The sequence below is a fragment of the Armigeres subalbatus genome, chromosome 2 (genome assembly GCF_024139115.2).
Source record: "Armigeres subalbatus isolate Guangzhou_Male chromosome 2, GZ_Asu_2, whole genome shotgun sequence".
Classification (NCBI taxonomy): domain Eukaryota; kingdom Metazoa; phylum Arthropoda; class Insecta; order Diptera; family Culicidae; genus Armigeres; species Armigeres subalbatus.
Genome location: NC_085140.1, coordinates 66997408 through 67020717, shown reverse-complemented (window position 1 = coordinate 67020717; position 23310 = coordinate 66997408). Strand labels below are relative to the sequence as shown.

At 42.2% G+C, this 23310-nt stretch overlaps 1 protein-coding gene and 1 long non-coding RNA gene across 3 annotated transcripts; both read left to right on the top strand.

Moving 5' to 3' along the window:
- Positions 1-733: 733 nt before the first annotated feature.
- LOC134214485 (uncharacterized) lies at positions 734-1914 on the top strand. Of its 2 annotated transcripts, XR_009979808.1 has the most exons (4): positions 734-1063; positions 1126-1314; positions 1376-1637; positions 1701-1914. It is a non-coding gene; the product is annotated as an uncharacterized LOC134214485 (long non-coding RNA). The 2 variants fall into 2 exon arrangements; XR_009979807.1 differs by having other exon boundaries at positions 1126-1637.
- Positions 1915-9580: 7666 nt separating this feature from the next.
- LOC134214484 (thioredoxin-like protein 1) lies at positions 9581-11813 on the top strand. Its single transcript, XM_062693845.1, has 4 exons — positions 9581-9865; positions 9923-10079; positions 10977-11087; positions 11149-11813. The coding sequence occupies exons 1-4, from the start codon at positions 9771-9773 to the stop codon at positions 11644-11646; spliced, it is 861 nt and encodes a 286-aa protein (XP_062549829.1). The 5' UTR covers positions 9581-9770; the 3' UTR covers positions 11647-11813.
- Positions 11814-23310: the final 11497 nt, after the last annotated feature.

The window sequence follows — 23310 nt, the reverse complement described above, 5'->3', positions numbered from 1 at the left end:
GAAATAAATAGCATGATGTTTTCTTTCCTCTTCTTACACATCTAGTATATCGTTTTGTGTATGAAGGTTTAATAATTTTCAGGTTGAATGGAAGTACTTTTATTTATCGTTGGGAACCGAAGAAAGAAAAACTCTTAAATAAAAAAGTAATTTTTAACGAGACTAATTTCATTTTCAATTTTAAAGAAATCAAGCACTTTTCAAGAAGAAAGTGCAAAACATTCTGTGAAACCATGTTTGTTTTTTGTGTGTACTTGTCACGAATGTAAGAAAAATATATGAGTGGGGTACTCACACCGAAGTGTATGTTTTCCATCAATCGCTAATGAAAAATTGTTCAAAAATGTCATAAGAGCAATTTATAAAAAATAAATGTGAGTATGAAATAAATATTTCATTACTCTGTTTTTGGTCCCGTCTGCTTCTAGTGGATGGGAATTATTATTACTAACACGGATATTTCTCAAACTATAATGCCAATTCACTTAAAATCTATGTGTTTGTTGAAATTTCAATTCACTTAAATTTAATTACAATTTTTAAGTGAATTGAGAGCTGTGAGTACCATCACTAACGAAATATTTAAGTTATACAATCGAACCTAGATGGAAAAAATCTACATATGTTTTCCAGTACCTTCTAAGTGGAAATTATTTTGAGTGTACAGTCCCATTGTTCTCAACCGACCACGTGCTTGACAATCAAGGTAATCTACACGCTTAGATCAGTTTACCTATTTATGGGTACTTTAATCACCCATATTTGGGTACTGCAAACTTTACTCACATTATGAGTGAAATGTACTGAGAAAATCAGTCAATTTCACTCAAATTGTTCGTAATATGACTTTACCAAGATATGGGTAAACTAATTTACTCATATTTGGGTGAAAAAATAAACATTGACATCAGAACCACGATCAGCGTTTTGGGAAGTTGCCGAAGTTTCATAAGCTGAAATTACAATTAGCTTCACCTTAGCGCACAAATGAATAACCAACTCTCAGCCTTAACGGATACGGATACCCATGGAGTTACAGCCGTTGCATGCACCCGGTCAATAGGTAAGTTTAAATAAAGATCCGCTCCTCTAACATTCATGGCACTTCCTCTGTCATCCTTATAGGAACAGCAGAAGTCGGAGCAGCTCGCTTTTCAATGATTTCCACCGGTGGAACTTCCGTTCTCGATCGCGAAAGAACTGCTTAAATTTGGCATGCATGTAGCTGACGGCCGGCGATGAAATTCTTGCACCCGCTGGTACCCAAATGCAGTTCCAATTGTTATTGTGATCAGCAGATTCCCCGAAATAGCGGTAAGTGATGCTGGAAGCAAATGATTTGTGCTGTTGGAATTGACGTAATTGCTTGTTTCAGAGAATCGATGACCGCAGCAGAGGCTGTTTCAAGCAGAAACTTCTTCTACAACTGGCAGCTGTACTTTGGACGGCTATGGTGTCCCCAGCAGCAGTGTAAAATCTATCTTGGACCATATCTCATCAGCCCACCCGGTTTTTTAATAACCCCTCAGAGCGAATCAATAAACTGTGATGGCACCAGCGAAGCCATCTAGTCCTGTTCCTCCTTTCGAACCACAATGAGGAATCCGTCGAATCAACAGCCACCGTATCCGGTTCAGGTAAGTTTCAATTATCATCCGCATCTCTACAATAAAATGATGAATTTCCCTCCCTGTTAACAGCTGCCAGCCGTGGAACAAATTGTCATCCACAGCGGATTGAATCCTACAACGTGTTCAACGTGATGGACACCCGTTTCGCCCACTCAACAAGCAGGAATATCAGGCAGCTGCACCAGCTGATGTTACTTATTTTACCCGAGATTTTACCAGCAGCAGCTCCTGCTGTTCCGATTTGAAAAGTGGTACATGATTTCGTTTTATTAAATAGATGTTTCAGTTAGGGGGAAAGACGGCTTTGGCAGGTTTTGTTCTATTATTGGCAGGGGGTTTTTGTCGACCAAATTTTATGAAATTTGGCCACAATGTTCTTTGATATGCAAAGAATGTTTAGGCCAAATTTGAGCATAGTCAGACATAAAAACCCCCTGCCAATAATAGAACAAAATCTGCCAAAGCCGTCATTCCCCCTATGTATTATTATTAATGTTTTCTGGATAAAAAATTAAAAAGTTTCTTTGAACATAAATTTAGGGTCTGTCTCATTTGGAGAATCAAACTTAAAAGTGACAGTTCGAAAATTAAAAAATCACCCCGTTTTAAGAATGGCTGGTGCTACCCAGCAATTCCAATAGGACATCGATAGAAAATGATTCGATATCTGTCAAAAGTAATCTTGCTCTGCGAGCAGGGTTATTCGATAATTATTGAAATGTCACTTTTAAGTTTAATTTCAGTTTAATTATCCAATTGAGACAGAGCCTAAGAAATTGTTGAAAATATTCTTAATCAAAACAAAAACAAGCAACCACCCAAATATGGGTGAATTTTACTAATAAAGCGCTCCTATCAAAGTACCTATATATGGGTGAACTGGGTTTACCCATAAATAGGTAAATGGCAATTCACCCATATCTAGGTATGTGCACTTTTTGGTGATTTTAGGTACTCTTCACCCATATTTGGGTGAACTGAACTAAGCGTGTATGAAAAGGTTGTCGAAAATGCCTTGAAATACAAAATAAAAGATATTTTATAGTTACCAGATAAAGATTGTCGCTTCGGGAACCGTTTCTGCTGTCCGAAACATGTGTGGTACCTAACTGTCTAACTGTCGTATGTATTTTCCTTCATTTACATTGAGATCCCCTAACCTCGCCAGCAAAAGATGTTCCGGACAGCGACAATCTTTATCTGGTAGCTAAACTATCTTTTTACAAAATTGACAACTCTTGAATTTCGTCGAGCGAATCTAGGGTAAAATGCCCAATAGTGGACCCCCTAGTAGCGAAATTTTGCTCTTCCTGTCATAAGGCTTAAAAAATGTCAACATATTAACTCTGCTTGATATCTAACAACAAGCTCTGCATCCCCTCTTTACGATACATACATAAAACACCCAAATACCCGACAATCCGACACCCAAATACCCGACCCGGCAATTCGTTAAAATTAACATTTTAAAGTCTAACTGAATTTGCCCTATAGTAGACCCCCTGGGGGTCCATAATAGGAAATTGCTTCCCTATAGTCGACACTTCATTTGATTTTCATGTCCCGTTTCGGGACGTTCTTCTTCCCTATTATGGACCCCCAAAATATTCCTATAATGGACACTCTTGTGTTTATTTTTTATAGAATTGTAAAAAATCATCTAATTTTACTTTCCATAGCATTTCCAATGCATGTAATCAAATCATAGGACTGTAAGGTAGGTTCTCCCGATAGAATTTCATAGCAAAGTGTTGGCATTGTGCAGTAATAATGCAAAAATGGCTGGAGGGTCCACTATTGGTTGGGGGTCCACTATAGGGCACTTTACCCTAATCATTCGTGAAAAATACAAACTCTGCAACGTCGACGGCACGATGAGAAGATGAGAAAAACATTTCTCACTCCACTGTTAAATTGATGCAACAATCTGAGTGATTTGGAACGAATGTGTACACGCCCGTTGAATGTTACTCAATTTACACACTTAACTCGTTTCACAGTATTCGGTAAATTTTACCGAAATCTCAACAGCAGAACTGTTCGGTAATTTTTTTACAGTTTTTTTGTAATTTTTTCCATTGCTCAACTGTCAAAATCACCGAAAATCAGTAAAATTATTAACCGAACAGTTCTGCTGTTGAGATTTCGGTAAAATTTTACCGAATTCGGCGATTTATTTTAAGTGTGTATGTTTAACTTTCACTCATTTTCGGAAAAGAATGCAATATGTCAAAAAATGACTAAAACATTTTTATTAGGCATCCTATACTGAGAGATATGCGAAAGCGGCCATTGTAAGCCAATCGAGCATTGAGAACTGTCAAAACGTGAGCCAAATGAACGTTGTTTTGCAGATTGAGACGAGATTGAGAGTATTGAGATAGATTTTAAGAAAAGTTTCATCGAATAAACAATTTGTTTTACTTTCGCGAGTAGAAGTAATATACACTACTAAAAATCCACACATATTTTTTGGCAAAAATCCATAGATTGAACTTATGATGTATATCAGCGCACACTTAACCATTCTCCACGCGAACTACTTATAAAATATATATCCAATTAAACTTCATGTGTGGTCTCGAATTAGCAATTATTTAATTTATGTGTGGTTCCATATCGATTATATTAGGGTGGAGCTATTGCAAAAATATATACCGGCGACACATATATCTTATATAGATATTTTTGGCAGTGTAGTTTATGCGAGAGTTTATGTATTGTGTTTCGCCTATTTGTATTGCACTTTTATTTTAGTGATAATGCTTATTTAAACACTGTTAGTGGACAGACAAACATATTCCAAATTGTTATCAAATGCAAAGTCATATATTGCTTTTTGCATTGAAACTTTTCGTTTCGTCACTGAAATCATTGACACTTGTCTTCAGCGATTGCCTCCGCGATAGAGCATTTGCACATTTTATTCACTCATACATCTATATTACTGTCAAAATTTGCATTTGACAATTAAATTTTCAGCTAAAAGCTCTATTATTTGACACCGGTGCACTCACACAACCAATCGACATCAGTTGTCAAAAAATCAGGAGTACCAACTGGACGACTATCTCCTTGTCGCCAAGTCTGGCGCTGAGTGCTCGGCGCGGAAACCCAAAGGTGGGAATAAAATTTTGGGGCTTATGCGCAATACAAGCTTCTACATTTTGCGCTGCGGCAAGTGCTGGAAGCGTTTGCTTACAAAAGTAACAGCGTTGTTAAATCGTCTGGGAAAGTATTTGCATATCTCTCATTATAGGATCCCTAATTTTTATCAAATTGAGTAAAATGTAATCATATATTGATTGAAATGACTTCATTCGATTTTGAGTGAAAATTGCCGACGCCATTACACACGACCCGACCACACGTAAAAAAAATTTATTGTTGTTTATTATTAATATTTATAATACTTTTTTGCCAAAGCAGAGGCACTTAATGACATGTATTGTCTATGCGATTTATCGCTGGAACGTCGCTGGGCCGTCCTGTACGCTCAACCAGTGTGCGCTTTCCAGTTTGGTGCTGCAGCGACGCATTTAATTTGCCTGCGTCGCTGGAGCACTTACTGGAAAGGGTCGCCAGCGACCAGCGACGTTTCAGTCGAGCGACATAGTTGAGACAAGTTAATACATGTTCTTAATTGCATCTGCATCGACAATATAAGAAAAAAAACTTATACATCGCATTAGTCACGTACATTCGGAAACTTATACTTTTCATTAACTTATGAATGCTATGGGGCAGTGCGCCGAATGAACTCTTCGATGTATGAAAAGGTGTTCATTTTTAGTAAACAGCGCACCGCTCAAACGTCAAATTCATTCTAAATGAATTTCGGCACCGCTCAAAAGTCAAATAATGAACCTATGCACTGCTCCATTGGCTTTTTGATATGGGATCAATCATTAGGTGGCATAATGAAGAGTACACGTAAAAAAATTTAATGTTGTTTATTATTAATATTTCTAATACTTTTTGCCAAAGCAGGCGCTTAATGACATGTAGAGATGAGTGACGTTTAACGCTCGCACACTGATGTGCAATTCGGCATGTGTAAATACATGTTTGTTTTCCTTCTACTTATAACCTCAAAATTGATCGAGTCATCACGATGGTTGCGAAGGAGTCAAAAAATATATGGAAATATACTCATTTTTACCCAAACTTTGCTGAGTAGCACCATCTAGGAGTGTTTGTTTTCCTTTTATCGCCACTCACACATTCGGACGTGAGAATCTCAATACATCGCATTAGTCACATACATTCGGAAACTTATACTTTTTATTAACTTATGAATGTTATTAGCTTTTTGATATGGGATCATTCATTAGGTGGCATAATGAAGAGTATAAGTATTTTCGAATGGTTTTTTGCCATAACATATAAGGTTATTTTTTTACGTGTACATATAAGTATTTTCGAATGGTTTTTTGCCATAAACACTCGCATAAACATATAAGGTTATTTTTTGCAATTCCTGATCATAATACCTAGTTTACAGTTGGCGTTTGAGTGATAAAACGGCCTACTTTTCCATAGCAATGAAATGGGTGCTTTAATGAACATTATGCAACTCAAATGGGTTGCATAAAATCCATTAAAGCACTCATTTGGGTGCTATAATGGAAAACCAGCATCAGAACAATAGTTACATGACTACATTTAGCTAAATTGGCTTGGGTGAGTGTTCAAATAGTGTATTCTCTGTGTCACGAAACAAATGAAATAATTTGATGGACACGGCATTAAATTCTCCAAAGGCAGGTTTATCTACCGCCTTATGGTCTGTCGAGCACACAATGGGGCACGATAACATGGAATCTGTTTGTTTTCTGCAGCAACATGATTTTTTGGCAAGATTGGCCATGTTATACTAAAGACACACTGGTGGTACAAGAACCGTGGTATACCACGGTTATATACCCTAGTACATATTGTACCATGGTTTTCCACGTTGTACCAGCATGGTACAAGGCGACACACCTGTGGTACAACTTGTACCATGGTACGAATACCATCAGTGTGTCATTAGTATTAAGTGAATAAAATTGTACCATTTTGGTACAGATTTATCATATTTATGCCCATTTTTCGTCATTCCAAAAAATAGCGTTTGCAACTCGTTGCAAAACTCGATTTTTTCAGCACTCGTAGTATTTATCCAACTCGACAAGCTTCGTTGTATAAAGAAACAACTCGTGCTGAAAAAATCATCTTTTTGCAACTAGTTGCACAAACTACACTAATAAAAATTCAAATGTAAAGTTTATTTTAATCTTACCAGTAAATTTCATAAGGTACTACAAACATAATTTTTATTCAGGTAATTATAACCTCTATATGAGTGGAATATGTTGTTTATGTTCGCGACTACATAAACAATATTAATCGATTCGCATAGTCGAAAATTATATTCCTTCCCCACATATATTTTAGGTTCGAGAGATTTTTGTCACGAACTGAGCCAGAAAGGGAACACACCATTCCCGAACAGCAAATTGTACTTCTGGTAAATTTTGTTTGAAATTTAATTTAATTTGCTTGATTTCACATGTTTTATATAATTGCAGATCCGGATATAATTATGCAGTTTCCAGATGTAATCATTGTGCCGAATTTATGACGGATGGAACCGCAAAATAGCCCTTGGCAGGAGAAAAGCATCATGGACAGCAAAAGCAGCGGCGTGTGACCATGAGGTTTCAGCTATGCATAGAGCTATGTAGAGCTCATTATTCTGTCCAGGAATTGGCTATCATTTAGCCCCAGGTACAAAAGAGGAACGAACATAGATCCGAAGCTCGCGCTTCGCGGGACGGCCCCATTTAATCACTTCTGTCGAGAACACCTGTGGAGAAAAAAACCTTCCTCCAAGTGATTGTATTTTAACGGAGGATAAACCGAATCACCGTAAGTTTTCCATTAGTGGATTCGCTGAGCCCATAAGTCAAAACAGGATTTGACATCTTCTCGGACATAAAGCCACATCAGGAAGCACGCATCGATCGACCGATATCGACAGAATTATGGACACCGTTGGTCTCTCTTTCTGGCTCTCTCACAAACTTTTATCAAGCCCCAGTTTTTCCCAAAATAAAATTACAAATGTTTGATGATATCTCTTAATAAATATACCTATTATAAAATTCAAAAGATTAATTTTATTACAAATAATAGTAATGCATTATTTATTATTATATTTCATTATTCAGAAACATAAATTTTATTTTGCTCCGGAAAATGAATGTTATAAGCCTCCTATATGATTTTTATTTGACACGACGACATAGGTTTCATTTGTCGGAAACCTAATAACTTTTATGTTCCCGAATATACATCTTATTAGTGAAAGCTAATTGCAAAAAATTATGTAGTTTCACACATAACATATATGCGGATATTTTCCTCGGTGTACTATTTTACGTGCATACTGGGTTGGTTCAGGTTAGCGTGTCTATGGGCCTTTTCACGAGACGTTTAAAAACAGCTGATTTTATCGTCAATTGACAGTTCTTGTATGAAAGTGACAGCTTCGGACTTGCAGGCCTGTTCAGCGGTTGTAAACAAGTGCAGTCCCGGCAGTGTCACATGAAAAGGCCTATTCCGGTTACCGTGTAAGGGTCTGTTCACAAATTACGTAACGCAAAAATCCGAGTTTTTGACCCTCCCCTCCCCCTCGTAACAAAAAGTAACATTTTTGGTACCCCCTCCCTCCCCATGTAACGCGTAACTGTGAAAATTTTAAAGGCAGATTTTTTCCTTCTCTGAAGCATTTGGGTTTTGGTATTTTTAACACTGTTAGAATGGGTACGGCACATGATCAAAATCAAGGATATCAAGAATACAGCTAGCAGAAACGAAAATATAATTTGTGATCATAACCATTTACATAGTTTTGCGGAACTGTGGTGTCGAGAAATACAATATGCACTAGGTATTGTTATGCATATCAGTCCCGCTATGTCAGCATGCTTGATTTCGATAATGATATACGATAACGATAAACAGCAATAACTTCAATCAGTGATTTATAAATAAGACATTCAAATAAACTTTTATTCGCGTTATGCGTAACATTTGGTACTACCCACCCCCTCCCCCACCTTTTAGGCTTTGGTCCGATTCGCGAATTAAAATCAAATTAAACTTAAAAGTGACAGTTCAAAAATTTCCAAATAATCCTGCTCGCAGATCAAGATTACTTTTGAGAGATATTGAATCATTTTTGATAGATGTTTTGTTGGTCTTGCTGGGTAGCACCAGCCATTCTTATTAGGCCGGTCGCAATGCTGTTGGGTTCTGTAAGGCGTGTTTGGAAATCAAACTAGAACTGGAACTCAGCAGTTCGCAACGCAGAGTTGCAGTTTTATTTTTCGAGCACTTTTGAAACTGATTTGCAACTGCTCGACTGGTTTGTTGCAAATAAAACCTGATTTGAAACTTGAATGAAACTGAGTTTCAAATTTATTTAATTGTGTTTGTTTGTTTGAGATGATGGACAAACTCATTGTTGTTCGTATGCGATGTAAAAACTACCGCGAAAAATGTTAGTTTGTTTTATTTTTGTTTTATGAAAAAATAAAACCAAGTTGCATTTCGTTTACAAGTCTGCGTTGCGGGCACCAAGTTGTAGTTCTATTTTGACAGTTATAAATTTTATAACATCAAGCAGTACCAAACTGAAACTGCAACTTCAGCATTGGGACCGGCCTTAGCGTGGGATTTCATAATTTCCGAACTGTCACTTTTGAGTTTAATTTTATTTTAATTCGCGAATCGGACCAAAGCCTTAGTGTAACAAAGTATAACGCAAGTTGGACCTCCCCCCTCCCCCCAGAAGCGTTACGTAATTTGTGAACAGACCCTAAGCGATCGCTCAATATTATCCAACGACAACCCCGACAACTCACACATCGATGAACCATGCTGCGCATTATTTTGACAGTCGAAGTTTGACAGTTCTCCGGACGGTTTGAAAAATTCTCGTCATCCTCCGCAGATTAGAGAAGCTTGTTCGGTCGTCGATTCCTTTTTTGTGTGCTTCGGTCGTAGTTTTGTAACCCACCAGCCAGGAAAAAGTGATTTTCCTACTTGTAAATCGTCAAGAACCTGTGAGACTAGTTCGTTCTCGAGGAAATGGCTGTAAAAGCAATCAACGACGAGGCTCACTTCCAAGCCGAACTCGCTGCAGCTGGAGCCAAGTTGGTCGTAGTGGATTTTACCGCAACTTGGTGAGACTTTGTTCCCCTTTTCTTCTGGTCGATTATGATTCATGTTACCTGTTTTAGGTGTGGACCATGTCGGAATATTGCTCCCTTGTTTGAGCAACTCCCGGCAAAGTACCCGAAGGCAGTTTTCCTGAAAGTGGACGTGGACAAATGCTCGGAGACGGCTTCCTCGCAAGGAGTATCTGCGATGCCAACTTTTATTTTCTATCGAGCAAGGGTGAGTTTATAATGATGAAAATTTTAATGTTATACAAAGTAAAATGTCTGGCACGGCATCTAAGTAAAGATTTGCCGTTTTATTAGTTCCAATAGATTTCGTCAGCATTTTGATAGCAAGGTTGTGAATTGAAAGAATGGGAGATTGATGGATGCTATTACTTGCCTCGCCAATTATCTACGTAATCTAAGAATTATGAAGAGTTTTTGATATAAGTGTTAAGTGGTTACTAAATAATTCAAGCTCTATCTGGTAAAAGGGCGAATGTCGCAAGAGAGGATTCTCTTCGTCGACTTCCCCTCTTTTAAATAAAAGTGACAAGTAGTGAATTTCTTTGCGGTTTATCACCTCAGAATGCAAATTCTTATTGTTTTCTTTCATTATGAGGTGATAAACCGCAAAGAAATTCACTGCTTGTCACTTTTATTTAAAAGAGGGGAAGTCGACGAAGAGAATCCTCTCTTGCGACATTCGCCCTTTTACCAGATAGAGCTTGAATTATTGAATAACACATTCTTTACATTTAAATACTTCCACTACAATTATTTGCATCAACATATTCGTATTTTATTTCCTACTATAAAACTTCTTCAGTGTTGGAGGTCTAAAGTATCTGTTGTAGTATAACCACAGAAACACAGAATAAGAAAATTATTTTGAGCTTTTTAGTGGAACGTCTTTACTTTTCATAAGACGAGTTTGTACCATCCCAGTCGAGTCAAGTACGAGACACTGATGACGACCTTACTGTTGAGGTCGAAATACGTATCTGTCAAGGTACAATCAAGTGGTGTAATTGAATTGGATGGTACAAACTCGTCTTATGACGAGTGAAACTCAGAATAGTTTATCCTTCATTAGTTGATTTTACTGAATTAAATGTGTTGCTGCTTACAGACGAAAATTGATCGCATGCAGGGAGCTGACATCAATGGATTGGAGGCGAAGATTCAGAAGCATTATGTTTCCAGTGTTGACGAATCCGGGGAGGACTATGGTCATGGATTGGTAATATTATTATGCCTAAAAGTAAATCGACTTTATAGATTTAATAACCTTTTTCCTATAGTTGGACCTTGCCACATTCATCCAGAAGAACCAGTGCGAATGTTTGAACGAATCGGACGACCACCCAATGACGAATGCTCTCAGTTCCGGTGCCGGCCATTTGGCTTCGGACTGCGACGAACAGCTGATCATCTCGATTACATTCAACCAGGTTGTGAAAATCCACTCGATCAAGTTCAAGGCACCGCCATCGCATGGACCGAAAAATGTGCGGCTGTTCATCAACCAGCCACGCACAATCGACTTCGACATGGCCGATTCGCACGTGTCGGTGCAGGATCTGGTGATCGACCAGAAGGAACTCGAATCAGGATCACCGGTTCAGTTGCGCTTCGTTAAGTTCCAGAACGTGCAGAACATCCAGCTGTTCGTGAAGGATAATCAGTCCGGCGATGAGACGACAATCATCGATCATTTGGCCTTTATCGGGTCGCCGATTGCCACGACGAAGATGGATGACTTCCAGCGGGTGGCCGGCAAGAAGGGTGAGAGCCATTGAGTGGTTGCAATGCTGATGGTCCGGCCAGGTTTGATAGGAACGGCAGAAATTGATAGAGGGTGGCAAATGATGGAAGTACTAATCTACTGCGGATTTGATGGGTGAATTTGATTCTCGGATAAAGTCTTGTTTGCTTTTTATAAATTGTAAAATTCAATCATTGTCAACAGATTGTCAATTTTTTATAGCAAAGATTTGGAAGAAAGCCCTGCATATTATTGAAATTTTCGTTTATAACATATTTTTGTTAGTAGAGAGCAGCAAAATATAAATGGCTGATTGAGTGAATATCCTATGGAAGGCCGAAATGAAGCACCAACCATACGATGGAGTACATACATATTGAGTGATTGAATAATGAATGAAAAATGAAATATAGAATAAAGGATAAGGAATGTATATAAAAAAGGAAAAAAAAATAGAATAAGAAGTAACGAATACAGAATAAAGAAGAAGGGAAGAAGCAAAAAAAGGAAATGACAAGAATTAAGAATAAAAAAAAACAGATTCATCCATCTACAGTGAGATTTTGACCCTTCCTTTTAGTTATAAAGAAATATTTTCAGATTCCAGTATTTAAAACGAGATAAAACTTCTCAACTTCCCACGGCGATTGAACGTGTAATACGACTAATTAAGGTCACTCCTGACGGAATCCAATTTTCAGAGTACTCGCGTTTTCAAGGGCACACTATTCGATACGGGAGCAACGCACAATTGTCATTTTTATTTTTTCACGCATGCTGCGACGCAGCACAGATGAAAAAATAAAAATGACAGTTGTGCGTTGCTTCCGTATCGAATGGTGTGCCCTTGAAAACGCGAGTACTTTGAAAATTGGATTCCATCAGGAGTGACCTTAATTGCCTACCAAAAGGCGGATTTCATTTTGAGTGACAGCAATACGAATGATAACGCACTGCAGTTACTACTACACGTCATGGTTAGTAACTATCGTAACGCTGGTAGCATAGGGGTTAGACAAAAAGGTTGATATAGGCAAAATTTTGTCGAAATTCAAATTAGCATAAATTTGTGAAAAATCAACTAATTTTTATAAAACTAGAAGCATTGGATGCAGAAATTCTTCTAGTTTCTTATTTATTATTTATTTATTCAGACTAAGGCCGAAAAGGCCTGTGCAGTATATAAGTGTCTTCTCCATTCGGCTCGGTCCATGGCTACACGTCGCCAACCACGCAGTCTACGGAGGGTCCGCAAGTCATCTTCCACCTGATCGATCCACCTTGCCCGCTGCGTACCTCGCCTTCTTGTGCCCGTCGGATCGTTGTCGAGAACCATTTTCACCGGGTTACTGTCCGACTACGTGCCCGGCCCACCGCAGTCGTACGATTTTCGCGGTGTGAACGATGGATGGTTCTCCCAGCAGCTCATGCAACTCGTGGTTCTTTCGCGTCCTCCACGTACCGTCCGCCATCTGCACCCCACCATAGATGGGTGGCTCACATTGTCTTCTCTTGAACTTCTTCCTATCATGTACTTCGTCTTCGACGTGTTAACGACTTGTCCGATCCGCTTGGTTTCCCTCTTCAGTCTGATGTAGGCTTCCTCCATCTTCTCAAAGTTACGTGCCATAATATCTATGTCGTCGGCGAAGCCAAATAGCTGGACGGACTTATTGAAAATTGTACCACTCGTGTTAATCCCTGCTCTTCGTATTACCCCTTCCAAAGCGATGTTGAATAGCAGACACGAAAGACCATCACCTTGCCGTAACCCTCTGCGGGTTTCGAAGGGACTCGAGAATGCCCCTGAAACTCGAACTACGCACATCACCCGATCCATCGTCGCTTTGATCAACCGTGTCAGTTTATCCGGAAATCCGTGTTCGTGCATTAGCTGCCGTAGCTGGTCCCGAACAGTGCTGTAGTTGTGAACTAAAAGCCAGTTAGTCGGCAAAAATTAGGGGCGTTACCACACATAGGCAATAAAGGGGGCGCGCACACTAAAAGATAACTCCAATACAGGAACAATTGAAGATGGTTTTCGGACTCCGCAGAAAGTCATAACGTCATAAAGCGCCTTCCATGACCAAAATGAAATCTACAACCACAAATCATAAATAAAGATTGAGCAATACATCAGAGGGTGGGTTGGGGATGTTTTGTAGTTGCCATACTCCTAGGTGCAGGGGCCCATGGAGTGTCAATTGGCACATCAGTATCAATACCAGTGAAGTCCTGATTATGGCATGCTGGCCGCGAGTTAACGACAAGATATCGCAGTAATAGTAATTGGATTTTGTAATATTGTGAAAGCGAAGGCTGGCAGTCGGACATTCTACTCTTTTAGTAGAGCCGGGTGACCCTGACTTGAATCGACGAGTGGGCTAATGACAAGCCTGTCTTCCACCCGTCCGTGGCGAGCCTTGTAGCACGCTCTCTAATCCTGGCACCAAGCTTTTCCTGCGGAGTGGGAGTAGGCTCAGATGCCGTTTCCAAACTTGCGCTGATCTGGATCTGAACATGTAAGTGTAAACCAATGCATGAATACCTTGCATACCGATAGGTATGCAAAGATAACCATGGGATCTTTGAGGGCGACTACTCCAGTAGGATTCGACGACAGCCACATGGGAGGCCTAATAATAATGAGTGATTCAAAAATTAATTCTACCTAACGATAATGAGTTATTCAAAAATTAATAATTAATTAATAGTCCCAGAGTTTCCCGGCACGCTCCGCAAGTGACTACGGGATGCGGGTGGTCGCCGAGCATCTCGATAATATCATCGAGTTCGCGAGTGCAAGGCAGAACATCAGTAAAGAACTGCAACAGAACCTTCGGATGCTTCGCCCGAGTTGCAAGACAAGAACAGGACGCGTTTATCAGGGTGGTGGGAAGATAGAAGGCCGACAAAGGTGACCAAACTGATGCTTTCTGCTTCCTAGGAAGAGCGACTATGGCCCAAAAGGCGATTGATTTTGCCCTGACGGCCTCATTGGCCGCCCCGAACAGCAAGGGCAGCAATCCGGCGAAGACGCTCAGAGCAAAGCCAAACGACGTGCGACCATAAAGGCGAAACGTTGTCTGAACGGAATCGATTGGGATACATAAGCCATCGACCCAAGAAGGCGACTTCTCGGCCCAAAAAGGCGAAAGGCGCCTACCAGACGCAAGTCACCGGGCCAGAAGAGGGTACCAGCCGCCCGGTGACTTGCCGAAAATCCATGGCAGCTGGTCAGTAGGGCAAAGCGAAAGTCGAGCGTATCTCGACCTGCAAGAAAGCAAAGGATAAAGACGAGGCTTTGTTGGTGAAAACAGATAAGGAAAAGTACACCGAAGTCCTTAAATCGATGCGGGCGGCAGAAAAGCTTTCGGTGCTAGGTCAGGACGTGCGAAGCGTCAGACGCACCAAGATCGGTGAAATGATCTTGATTCTGAAACGCGGAGCGCAAGCTAGTGGGACGGACTATAGGAAGTTGGCCCAAAAGATCTTGGGTGACGACGTCAATGTGAGGTCGTTGGGAGCGGAAGTGACCCTCCAGTTCAAGTAACTGGACGAGGTTACGAACGCGGATGACGTCATCTCTGCCATCAGAGAGCAGTGCGGCACAGATGTTGAGAAGACCTCTATACGCCTAAGAGGCGGTACCTTTGACACGCAAGTAGCCTACCTTAGATCACTCACGGAAGCCAAAAAAAGTAATAAAGAATGGAAGTTGAAGATCAGCTGGTCAGTATGCCCAGTAAGCAAACTCCAGCCGCCATCAGTGAACAAGTGCTATTCGTACTTAGAGTCGGGGCACAAGTCCTACGACTGTATGGACCCATTCCGTAGTATGTAAGCTGTGTCATCGTGCGTTGTGGTGAGGAAGAGCACAATGCGATAAGGCATCAAAGTGCCTCATCTGCGCCAACAAAAAGCAAGCATGGACCTTCGTGTCCTATCGGAGAGACAAACAAGAGGAAGCCGTGCTAGTAACACAATTGAATTTTAACCACTGTACATCTGTTTAGCAGCTGCTGTGGCAGTCGTCCTCCTGTTCGACCCGTACAACGTTCCTGTCGTCAATTAGGTGATGAACGGATCTAGGATGGCGGCTATTTGCACAACGGGACGGTATCTGCTCCAAGAGGTGAGGGTGTCGTGATGGCCAAGATCAACGGTGCTTGCACATACGCTTAAACCTGGTTTAAGCACTAAGCGGAGGGGAAGAAATCGGCCCTAAGACTCATTGGCTAATTGGTAATAGTTTCTGGGTGATCTGCAAAAGTTACATCTGTTCAGGGCCAATCCCAGACCGTTTGGAAATGGCCATATTTCTGCGTATACCTTACGGATTTTCGATCAGCCAGCATTGGTCATGGGGAAAGGATAAAACATGATGGAAGTAAACGTCACTTAAAATGACAAGCAGAAGAAAAAATGCATTAACATATCCTCGAAAAACCCGGAACATCTCCGGCGGCCAAGGACCAATCTGAGGTTTTAGATGGGGACAAAATACTAGAAAAGTTTCCAATCCGCCAGTGTGTTGATCGCGTATGCTGCCACAAGAATTGAATCCCCGTAGACTTCTAAGGTCATAGGCGAAGCCGACGATCTTGACATCAGAAGGGAACTTTAGTTTCAGAAGTCCGCCGTACATAATATTCCATAATACCGGGTCCAATAATGAGCCTTGTGGTACTACTGCATTAATTGGAACACTTCTCTGACTGGCATCGGTGTCGTATAATAGTATACGGTTCTGAAAATAGCTTAGAATATATAGAATACCTCGCCTTTTACATTGGATCGCTATCTCAGCGGTCTTTACCACGCTGTCAACGTCAAACGTGGACTTATCCTTACGAAACCCGAACTGATTGCTTGCGAGGCCGCCCGTACCCTCTGAGTACGGGGTCAGCCTTTTGAGGATGATCCTCTCCAGCAACTTGCCCGTCATGTTAATTAGATGGTTTCCCGGCTTTCGGAAACAGAACCAACTTCTGCCTTTTCCATCTATCGGAAAAACCACTACAGTCATGGAGACATCTCTGCATAGATGTTCGCAATGATTCCTACCTTGAGAAGGGTGTTCGGACTTCCATAAGGCCCTGGAGCCACCATTTTGGCCTATACGTACCCGAATACTAGAATAGAACGACTAACTCATGTCAAAGACTTGGGCGTAATTTTGGATTTCCAACTAACGTACAAGTTGCACATCTCGTACGTTGTGGGCAAGGCTTCCAAAACCCTGGGCTTTATCTTTCTTTGGCTAATGAATTTTCTGACATTTACTGTGCGGTCTATACTGGACTATTGCTGCGCCCCGTTCGGAATCCCAATGAACGGTGCAGAACAAATTGAGTCCGTGCAACGACGTTTCCTACGATTTGCTCTGCGTAGACTACCGTGGAGAGATCCATTACGCCAGTCAAGTTATAATATCTGCTATCGGCTTATCGATCTGGAGCTGTTGAGGAATCGCCGTAACATTGCTTGGGCCGTACTGGTTACAGTTGTTTCGCAAGGCCGAATAGTTGTAGCGATATTTTGGAGCAAAATATATCAACGTACAGCCGAGGGCACTTCCAAATAACGCTATGCTAAGAAGGCCATTTCGTCGGACTAACTACAGTATGAACGGTAGTATTGAAGGATTACAGCGGTTATTTATTACGGTATCAACAATCTTCGACTTCAACTTGCCTTATCAGACGCTGCGTCGGAGATTCAAAGAATTTTTCTCATCGCGTCAGGTCATGTTTGAACTCAAATTTTTACTGCAAGCGCTTCCATGCTGGTCACGTTTGGACTCAAATTTTCACTGCAGGCGCCTCTATGCTGTTTGATAAATACTTGATCCACTATAAACGCCTCGACAGGTCACGTTTGGACTCATATTTTCACTGCAGGCGCTTTCGTGCTGATTGATAAATACTTGTATAAACGCCACAACAGGTTATGTTCGAGCTCAAATGTGCACTATGAACGCTTTTTTGATGCGCAGATTGGTATACAAATATGATTTTTTCATCAAATTCTGTATGTAAACAATTCGTTCATTTGGAATCATCTATAATTTTAATATTCCTCTTTGTGGATCACATCATATCCGGCAACGGAAAGTGCTTCACATCGTCTTGCATGAGCATGAGCATGAGCATGATTGACCGCCCACGGTTGCTACTCCGTTATTGCCAGGTCAGCTGTAATTACACAGAGAACCAACAGATGAAGTTTGGGACTAACATCATCTTCAATGTGTAAGAACTGGTGACCTCAAAATAAGCAATACCAGCGCCGGCCGTGTCCGAATGCAGGTCAATTAAGGAATGGGTAGGAGAATGTTGACATGATTCTCGCTTTGATAGAAGCCGACGAGTCATCTGCACTTCCACGAGAAATCACTGGGATGTTGGATATATGGGGTAGGGAGTGTGGCAGGGTTCGTTTTGGTAAACGGTATGCCGTGTATAGCGTGTAGTTTGATCGATGAACAAAACTAATAGTTTTAATTAAAGGCCGCACAAAGCAGAACAAGATTTCGGTGACCGGCTGATCGTTCTACTTACCGCACAAAGCAGAACAAAATTTTTATGACCAGCCGATCGTAAAGAAAACATGTCTAGACACGATCTAAACTTTCACTATCCAATTAATTTACTCACCCGCACAAAGCAGAACAAAATTTCGGTGACCGGCTGATCGTTCTGCTTACCGCACAAAGCAGATCAAAAATTTGATGACCGGCCGATTACTGCTTACTGAAGAAAACATGTTTGGACTCGATCTCTGATCGTTCTATGTCCAATACAAAACACGAACAAACTTGAACTGATGGTTTCACTTTTTTTTAATTAACTTGCTCGCCCGCAGAGCCAGACCTATTACCGGCCGCGCAATGCAGATCACAATAATTCGTTCGACCGCGCAATCGTTCTGCTGTCCGAAACAAGAGAGATCACGCACTGAACTCGGAAAGTGCTTCACATCGTCTTGCATAAATTAAGTAAGCTAATGTTACAATATACATGTTACACTGCTCTAGCATTTTAAGAAAATTTAAATTATAATTTTGAAAATAAAAATTAACTCGAAGCAAAATATAAAGCTAGTCGCCGACTAACCCCGACCCCCCGCAACTACAGCACTGCCGAACGATTGTATCACATGCGGCTTTGAAGTCGATGAATAGATGATGTGTGGGCACGTTGTATTCGCGGCATTTCTGCAGTACTTGGCGAATAACGAACACCTGGTCCGTGGTGGAGCGTTCGCCCATAAAACCCGCCTGATACTGCCCCACGAACTCCCTTGCAATTGGTGCTAGTCGACGGCATAAAATTTGGGAGAGTACCTTGTAGGCAGCATTCAGCAATGTGATTACGCGGTAGTTGGTACAATCCAGCTTATCGCCTTTTTGTAGATGGGACACACGACACCTTCCATCTACTCCTGCGGCAAAACTTCCTCCTCCCAAACCTTGGTAATGACCCAGTGCAGCGCTCTAGCCAGTGCCTCACCACCGTGTTTAAATAGCTCTACTGGTAGTTGGTCAACCCCAGGGGCTTTGTTGTTCTTCAGCCGGCCAATCTCCTCCTGGATTTCCTGGAGATCCGGAGCCGGTAGAATTATGTCCTGCGCGCGTTCCCCCAGGTCCATCACCATACCGCCATCTTCGTCTGCCCCATCGCCATTCAGGTGCTCTTCGTAGTGCTGCCGCAACCTTTGGATCACCTCACGCTCGTTCGTAAGAAGGTTCCTGTTTATGTCATTACACATATCAGTCTGTGGCACGAGGCCCTTATGTGAACGGTTTAACTTCTCATAGAACTTTCGGAACAAAATAATACAGGAGATGTTGTAAACTACAGAGAAAAAATGTCGATTCGGTTCCCTTTTGTTCTACTGTTCGAAACATATTGGGAACAGAACTGTACAGTACAGTTGCTCCGTCTCTTCACGGTCTCGATCTTCCTGCTGACGCTTTTTCCTCCGGAAAATCGAGTTTTGTCTGTTCCGCGCCTGTTTATATCGTGCCTCGTGCGGTGTTGCAACAATCTCGCCCATGCTGCATTCTTCTATTCTACTAACTGCTCACATTCGCCGTCATACCAGTTGTTTCTCTGATCCGGGGGCACAGTACCAAGTGTCGCAACCTGCGAAACCTAGCGACTTGCAGTTCCATGTTCCAAGCTTCCAATCGTGATCCTTTATTCGTCGCCTAGGTCTTTGCCGAATATATCGAGTCGCATTATCTCTTATATTGTTCGTAATTATTGGTTTTCCAGGCGGCTTATTGGGCCTGCGCAAACCTCCTGTCTCGTCGGAGGGCTGTCGTGTCAGGGCTGTTTAGCGTCCCACCTAACACCAGGACTTGGGCTTGTGCGCTTTGAGCGGCACACGGTCGCTTTGGTGGGGCCTACTTGCGGATACATGCAGCTTTTTATAGGAATTTAACAGGGCCCACTGTCAAATAAATATACGAATCAAATCTATTGAAAATGTAGTGAAGGCTAATGAATCGTTTTTCCGCAGAAAACGTTTTGCCATCTTCTAAAGAATTCCTGGAGAATTTCCGAAGCTATTCTTGGTGAAATCTAGGAATTTATTCGGCAAATCAATTAGGGATTGGTTTGTAAATTCTTCTCGAATCACACTCGATTATTAGGGTTGAGTAACATCGTAATACTGCAAAGAACGAGTATCCGCTACCAAAAACTTGACACGGATAAACTCCTCTTCTTCCTTGCCTGTCCAAACCTAAGATTCTTTGTCTGAAATCAATCGTCTCAAAACCGTAAAATTGGAACTCAAATTTGGAATGAAACGACTTAGATAGGTAACCATTCCTATGAAACGTTGAAGTTCCTTCTTGTCTTGGGGCCTGGGATAGTTTTTGATAGTTTCCACCTTGCTCTCGTCTGTTTGTACTCCTCGAGTAGTCAGTACGTGACCGTAGAACTTAACTGATGTCATACATAGCTTCAGCTTCGCATTGTGTTCCTCCAAACGAACGAGAAGTTCATTCAGGCGGTCGTTGTGGCTCTTCGATGCTTCTTGCAGATTATTTCCAGCGCCAAAAATCAAAACGTCATCAGCTATACATTCTATGCCCTCGAGATCCTGAATCACTTCCTGAAGTTTCATCTGAAAAATTTAATGCGCGGGCGCGATGTCAAATGGTAATCGAGTCCAGCGATACCTTCCAAAGGGAGTCCAAAATGTAGTGAGAAGAAGTTCAGCGGAATAGGATCCAAACAAATACGAATTGAATCCGACTCTATACCGCCACGCTTGACTAAAACGATATTACTGACCCAATCCGTGTGTTGTGTCGCTTTGACGATAAGACCATCCTGTTCCAGTTTCCGTAGTTCCTTCTTCAGTTTATCTCGCATAGCTATTGGTACCCGCCGTGGTTGCTGAATTGACGGTGTGACATCAGGATCCACCTCTAAGGATACAACGCCAGGAAATCTGCCTTAGCTCTCGAATATGCTGACGTGCTGGTCAACAATCTGCTGAGCCTTGACACGATAAACGTTAAAAAGTTGCTCCTCCGAAGGTGATGATGTGATTGAAACCGACTTACAAAATTTAATGACACCCAGTGTTTTGCAGACTTTTGCGGACAAGAGCGGCTTATGGAGAACATCAACTTTGCTCACCTCCTCTCCGGAGGTGCAAATCTAACTGAGCGTCTGTTCTCCATGTTAGGAGCTGTTGATCATCGTCCGAGTGCCAGCGAGGGACTCTAAGTGAAACTGTGCACCATGGTCCACCGGAAATAAGGAGGAATGGTCCTCCGAAAATTTAGGGGGTTTGGTGTCAGGCCCTGCAAGCCAGCCTTTAAAAAAACTCACGCAACGAACATTCACAAGAGAGTACAGACCAGAACCATCAGCCAAGACCACTGCGACGAGAAGGGACTAGCGATTGGAAACTCGGTTCGTGGAACTGCAAATCTCTCAACTTCATCGGGAGCACACGCATACTCCCCGATGTGCTCAAGGACCGTGAATTCGGCATCGTAGCGCTGCAGGAGGTTTGTTGAAGGGATCGATGCTGCGAACGTTTAGACGTAGTCATGCCATACCAGAGCTGCGGCAACACACATGAGCTGGGAACAGCTTTCATAATAATGGGCGAAATGCAAAGGCGCGTGATCGGGTGCTGGCCGATCAATGAAAAAATGTGCAGATTGAGGTTCAAAGTCCGGTTCTTCAACTTCAGCATAATCAACACCCATAGCCCACACTCCAGAAGCACTGATGATGATAAGGACGCATTCTACGCGCAACTGGAACGTGAGTACGACAGCTGCCCAAACCACGACGTCAAAATCTTCATATGAGATTTGAACGCTCAGGTTGGACAAAAGGAGGAGCTTAGACCGACTATTGGGAAGTTCAGCGCTCACCGGCTGACGAACGGAAACGGCCTACGACTAATTGATTTCGCCGCCTCCAAAAATATGGCCATTCGCAGCACCTACTTCCAACATAGCCTTCCGTATCGGTACACTTGGAGATCACCACTGCAGACATAATCACAAATCGACCACGTTCTGATTGATGGACGGCACTTCTCCGACATTATCGACGTCAGGACATATCGTGGCGCTAACATCGACTCTGACTACTATCTGGTGATGGTGAAACTGCGCCCAAAACTATCCGTCATCAACAATGTTCGGTACCGACGATCGCCGCGGTACGACCTAGAGCGACTGAAGGAACCTGATTTCGCCACTGCATACGCGCAGCATCTCGAGGCAGCGTTGCCGGAAGAGGGTGAGCACGGTGGGGCCCCCCTTGAGGACTGCTGGAATACAGTCAAAGCAGCCATTGACGACGCAGCGGAGAACAACGTCGGGTATATGGGACGAAGTCGACGGAACGATTGGTTCGACGAAGAGTGCAGACACATTCTGGAGGAGAAGAACGCAGCGCGGGCGGTCACGCTACAGCAAGGTACCCGGCAGAACGTGGAACGTTATAGACGGAAGCGGAGACAGCAGGCCCGCCTTTTTCAGGAGAAGAAACGCCGCATGGAAGAAGCGGAGTGCGAGGAGATGGAACAGCTGTGCCGTTCTCAAGAAACACGAAAGTTCTATCAGAAGCTCAACGCATCCCGCAAAGCCTTGGTGCCGCGAGCCGAAATGTGCCGGGATAAGGATGGGAGCATCTTGACGGACGAACGTGTGGTGATCGAAAGGTGGAAGCAGCACTACGAGGAACATTTGAATGGCGCTGAGAGTACAGGCAGTGAAAGTCAAGGCAGCGGAGGAGATGACTACGTCAGTTCAGCGGACGATGGAAGCCAACCAGCCCCCACCTTGAGGGAAGTTAAGGATACCATCCAACAGCTAAAGACCAATAAAGCAGCTGGTAAGGATGGTATCGGAGCTGAGCTCATCAAGATGGGCCCAGAAAAGATAGACACTTGCCTGCACAAACTGATAGTCAGAATCTGGGAAACTGAACAGCTATCGGACGAGTGGAAGGAAGGGGTCATATGCACCATCGACAAAAACAACAGAACAAGTTGGAGTGTGCGAACTTTTGAACGATCACTATCCTTAATGCCACCTACAAAGTGATATCCCAGATCATCTTCCGTTTCTTGTCACCATTAGTGAATGAGTTCGTGGGAAATTATCAAGCCGGCTTCGTCAACGGCCGCTCGACAACGACCAGATCTT

Excerpts from the sequence above, each read along its gene's own strand:
- LOC134214484 (XM_062693845.1), top strand. The coding sequence starts at position 9,771 with ATGGCTGTAAAAGCAATCAACGACGAGGCTCACTTCCAAGCCGAACTC. Across the intron at positions 10,080-10,976 it reads TTATTTTCTATCGAGCAAGG|ACGAAAATTGATCGCATGCA; the intron begins GTGAGTTTATAA and ends TGCTGCTTACAG. Across the intron at positions 11,088-11,148 it reads AGGACTATGGTCATGGATTG|TTGGACCTTGCCACATTCAT; the intron begins GTAATATTATTA and ends TTTTTCCTATAG.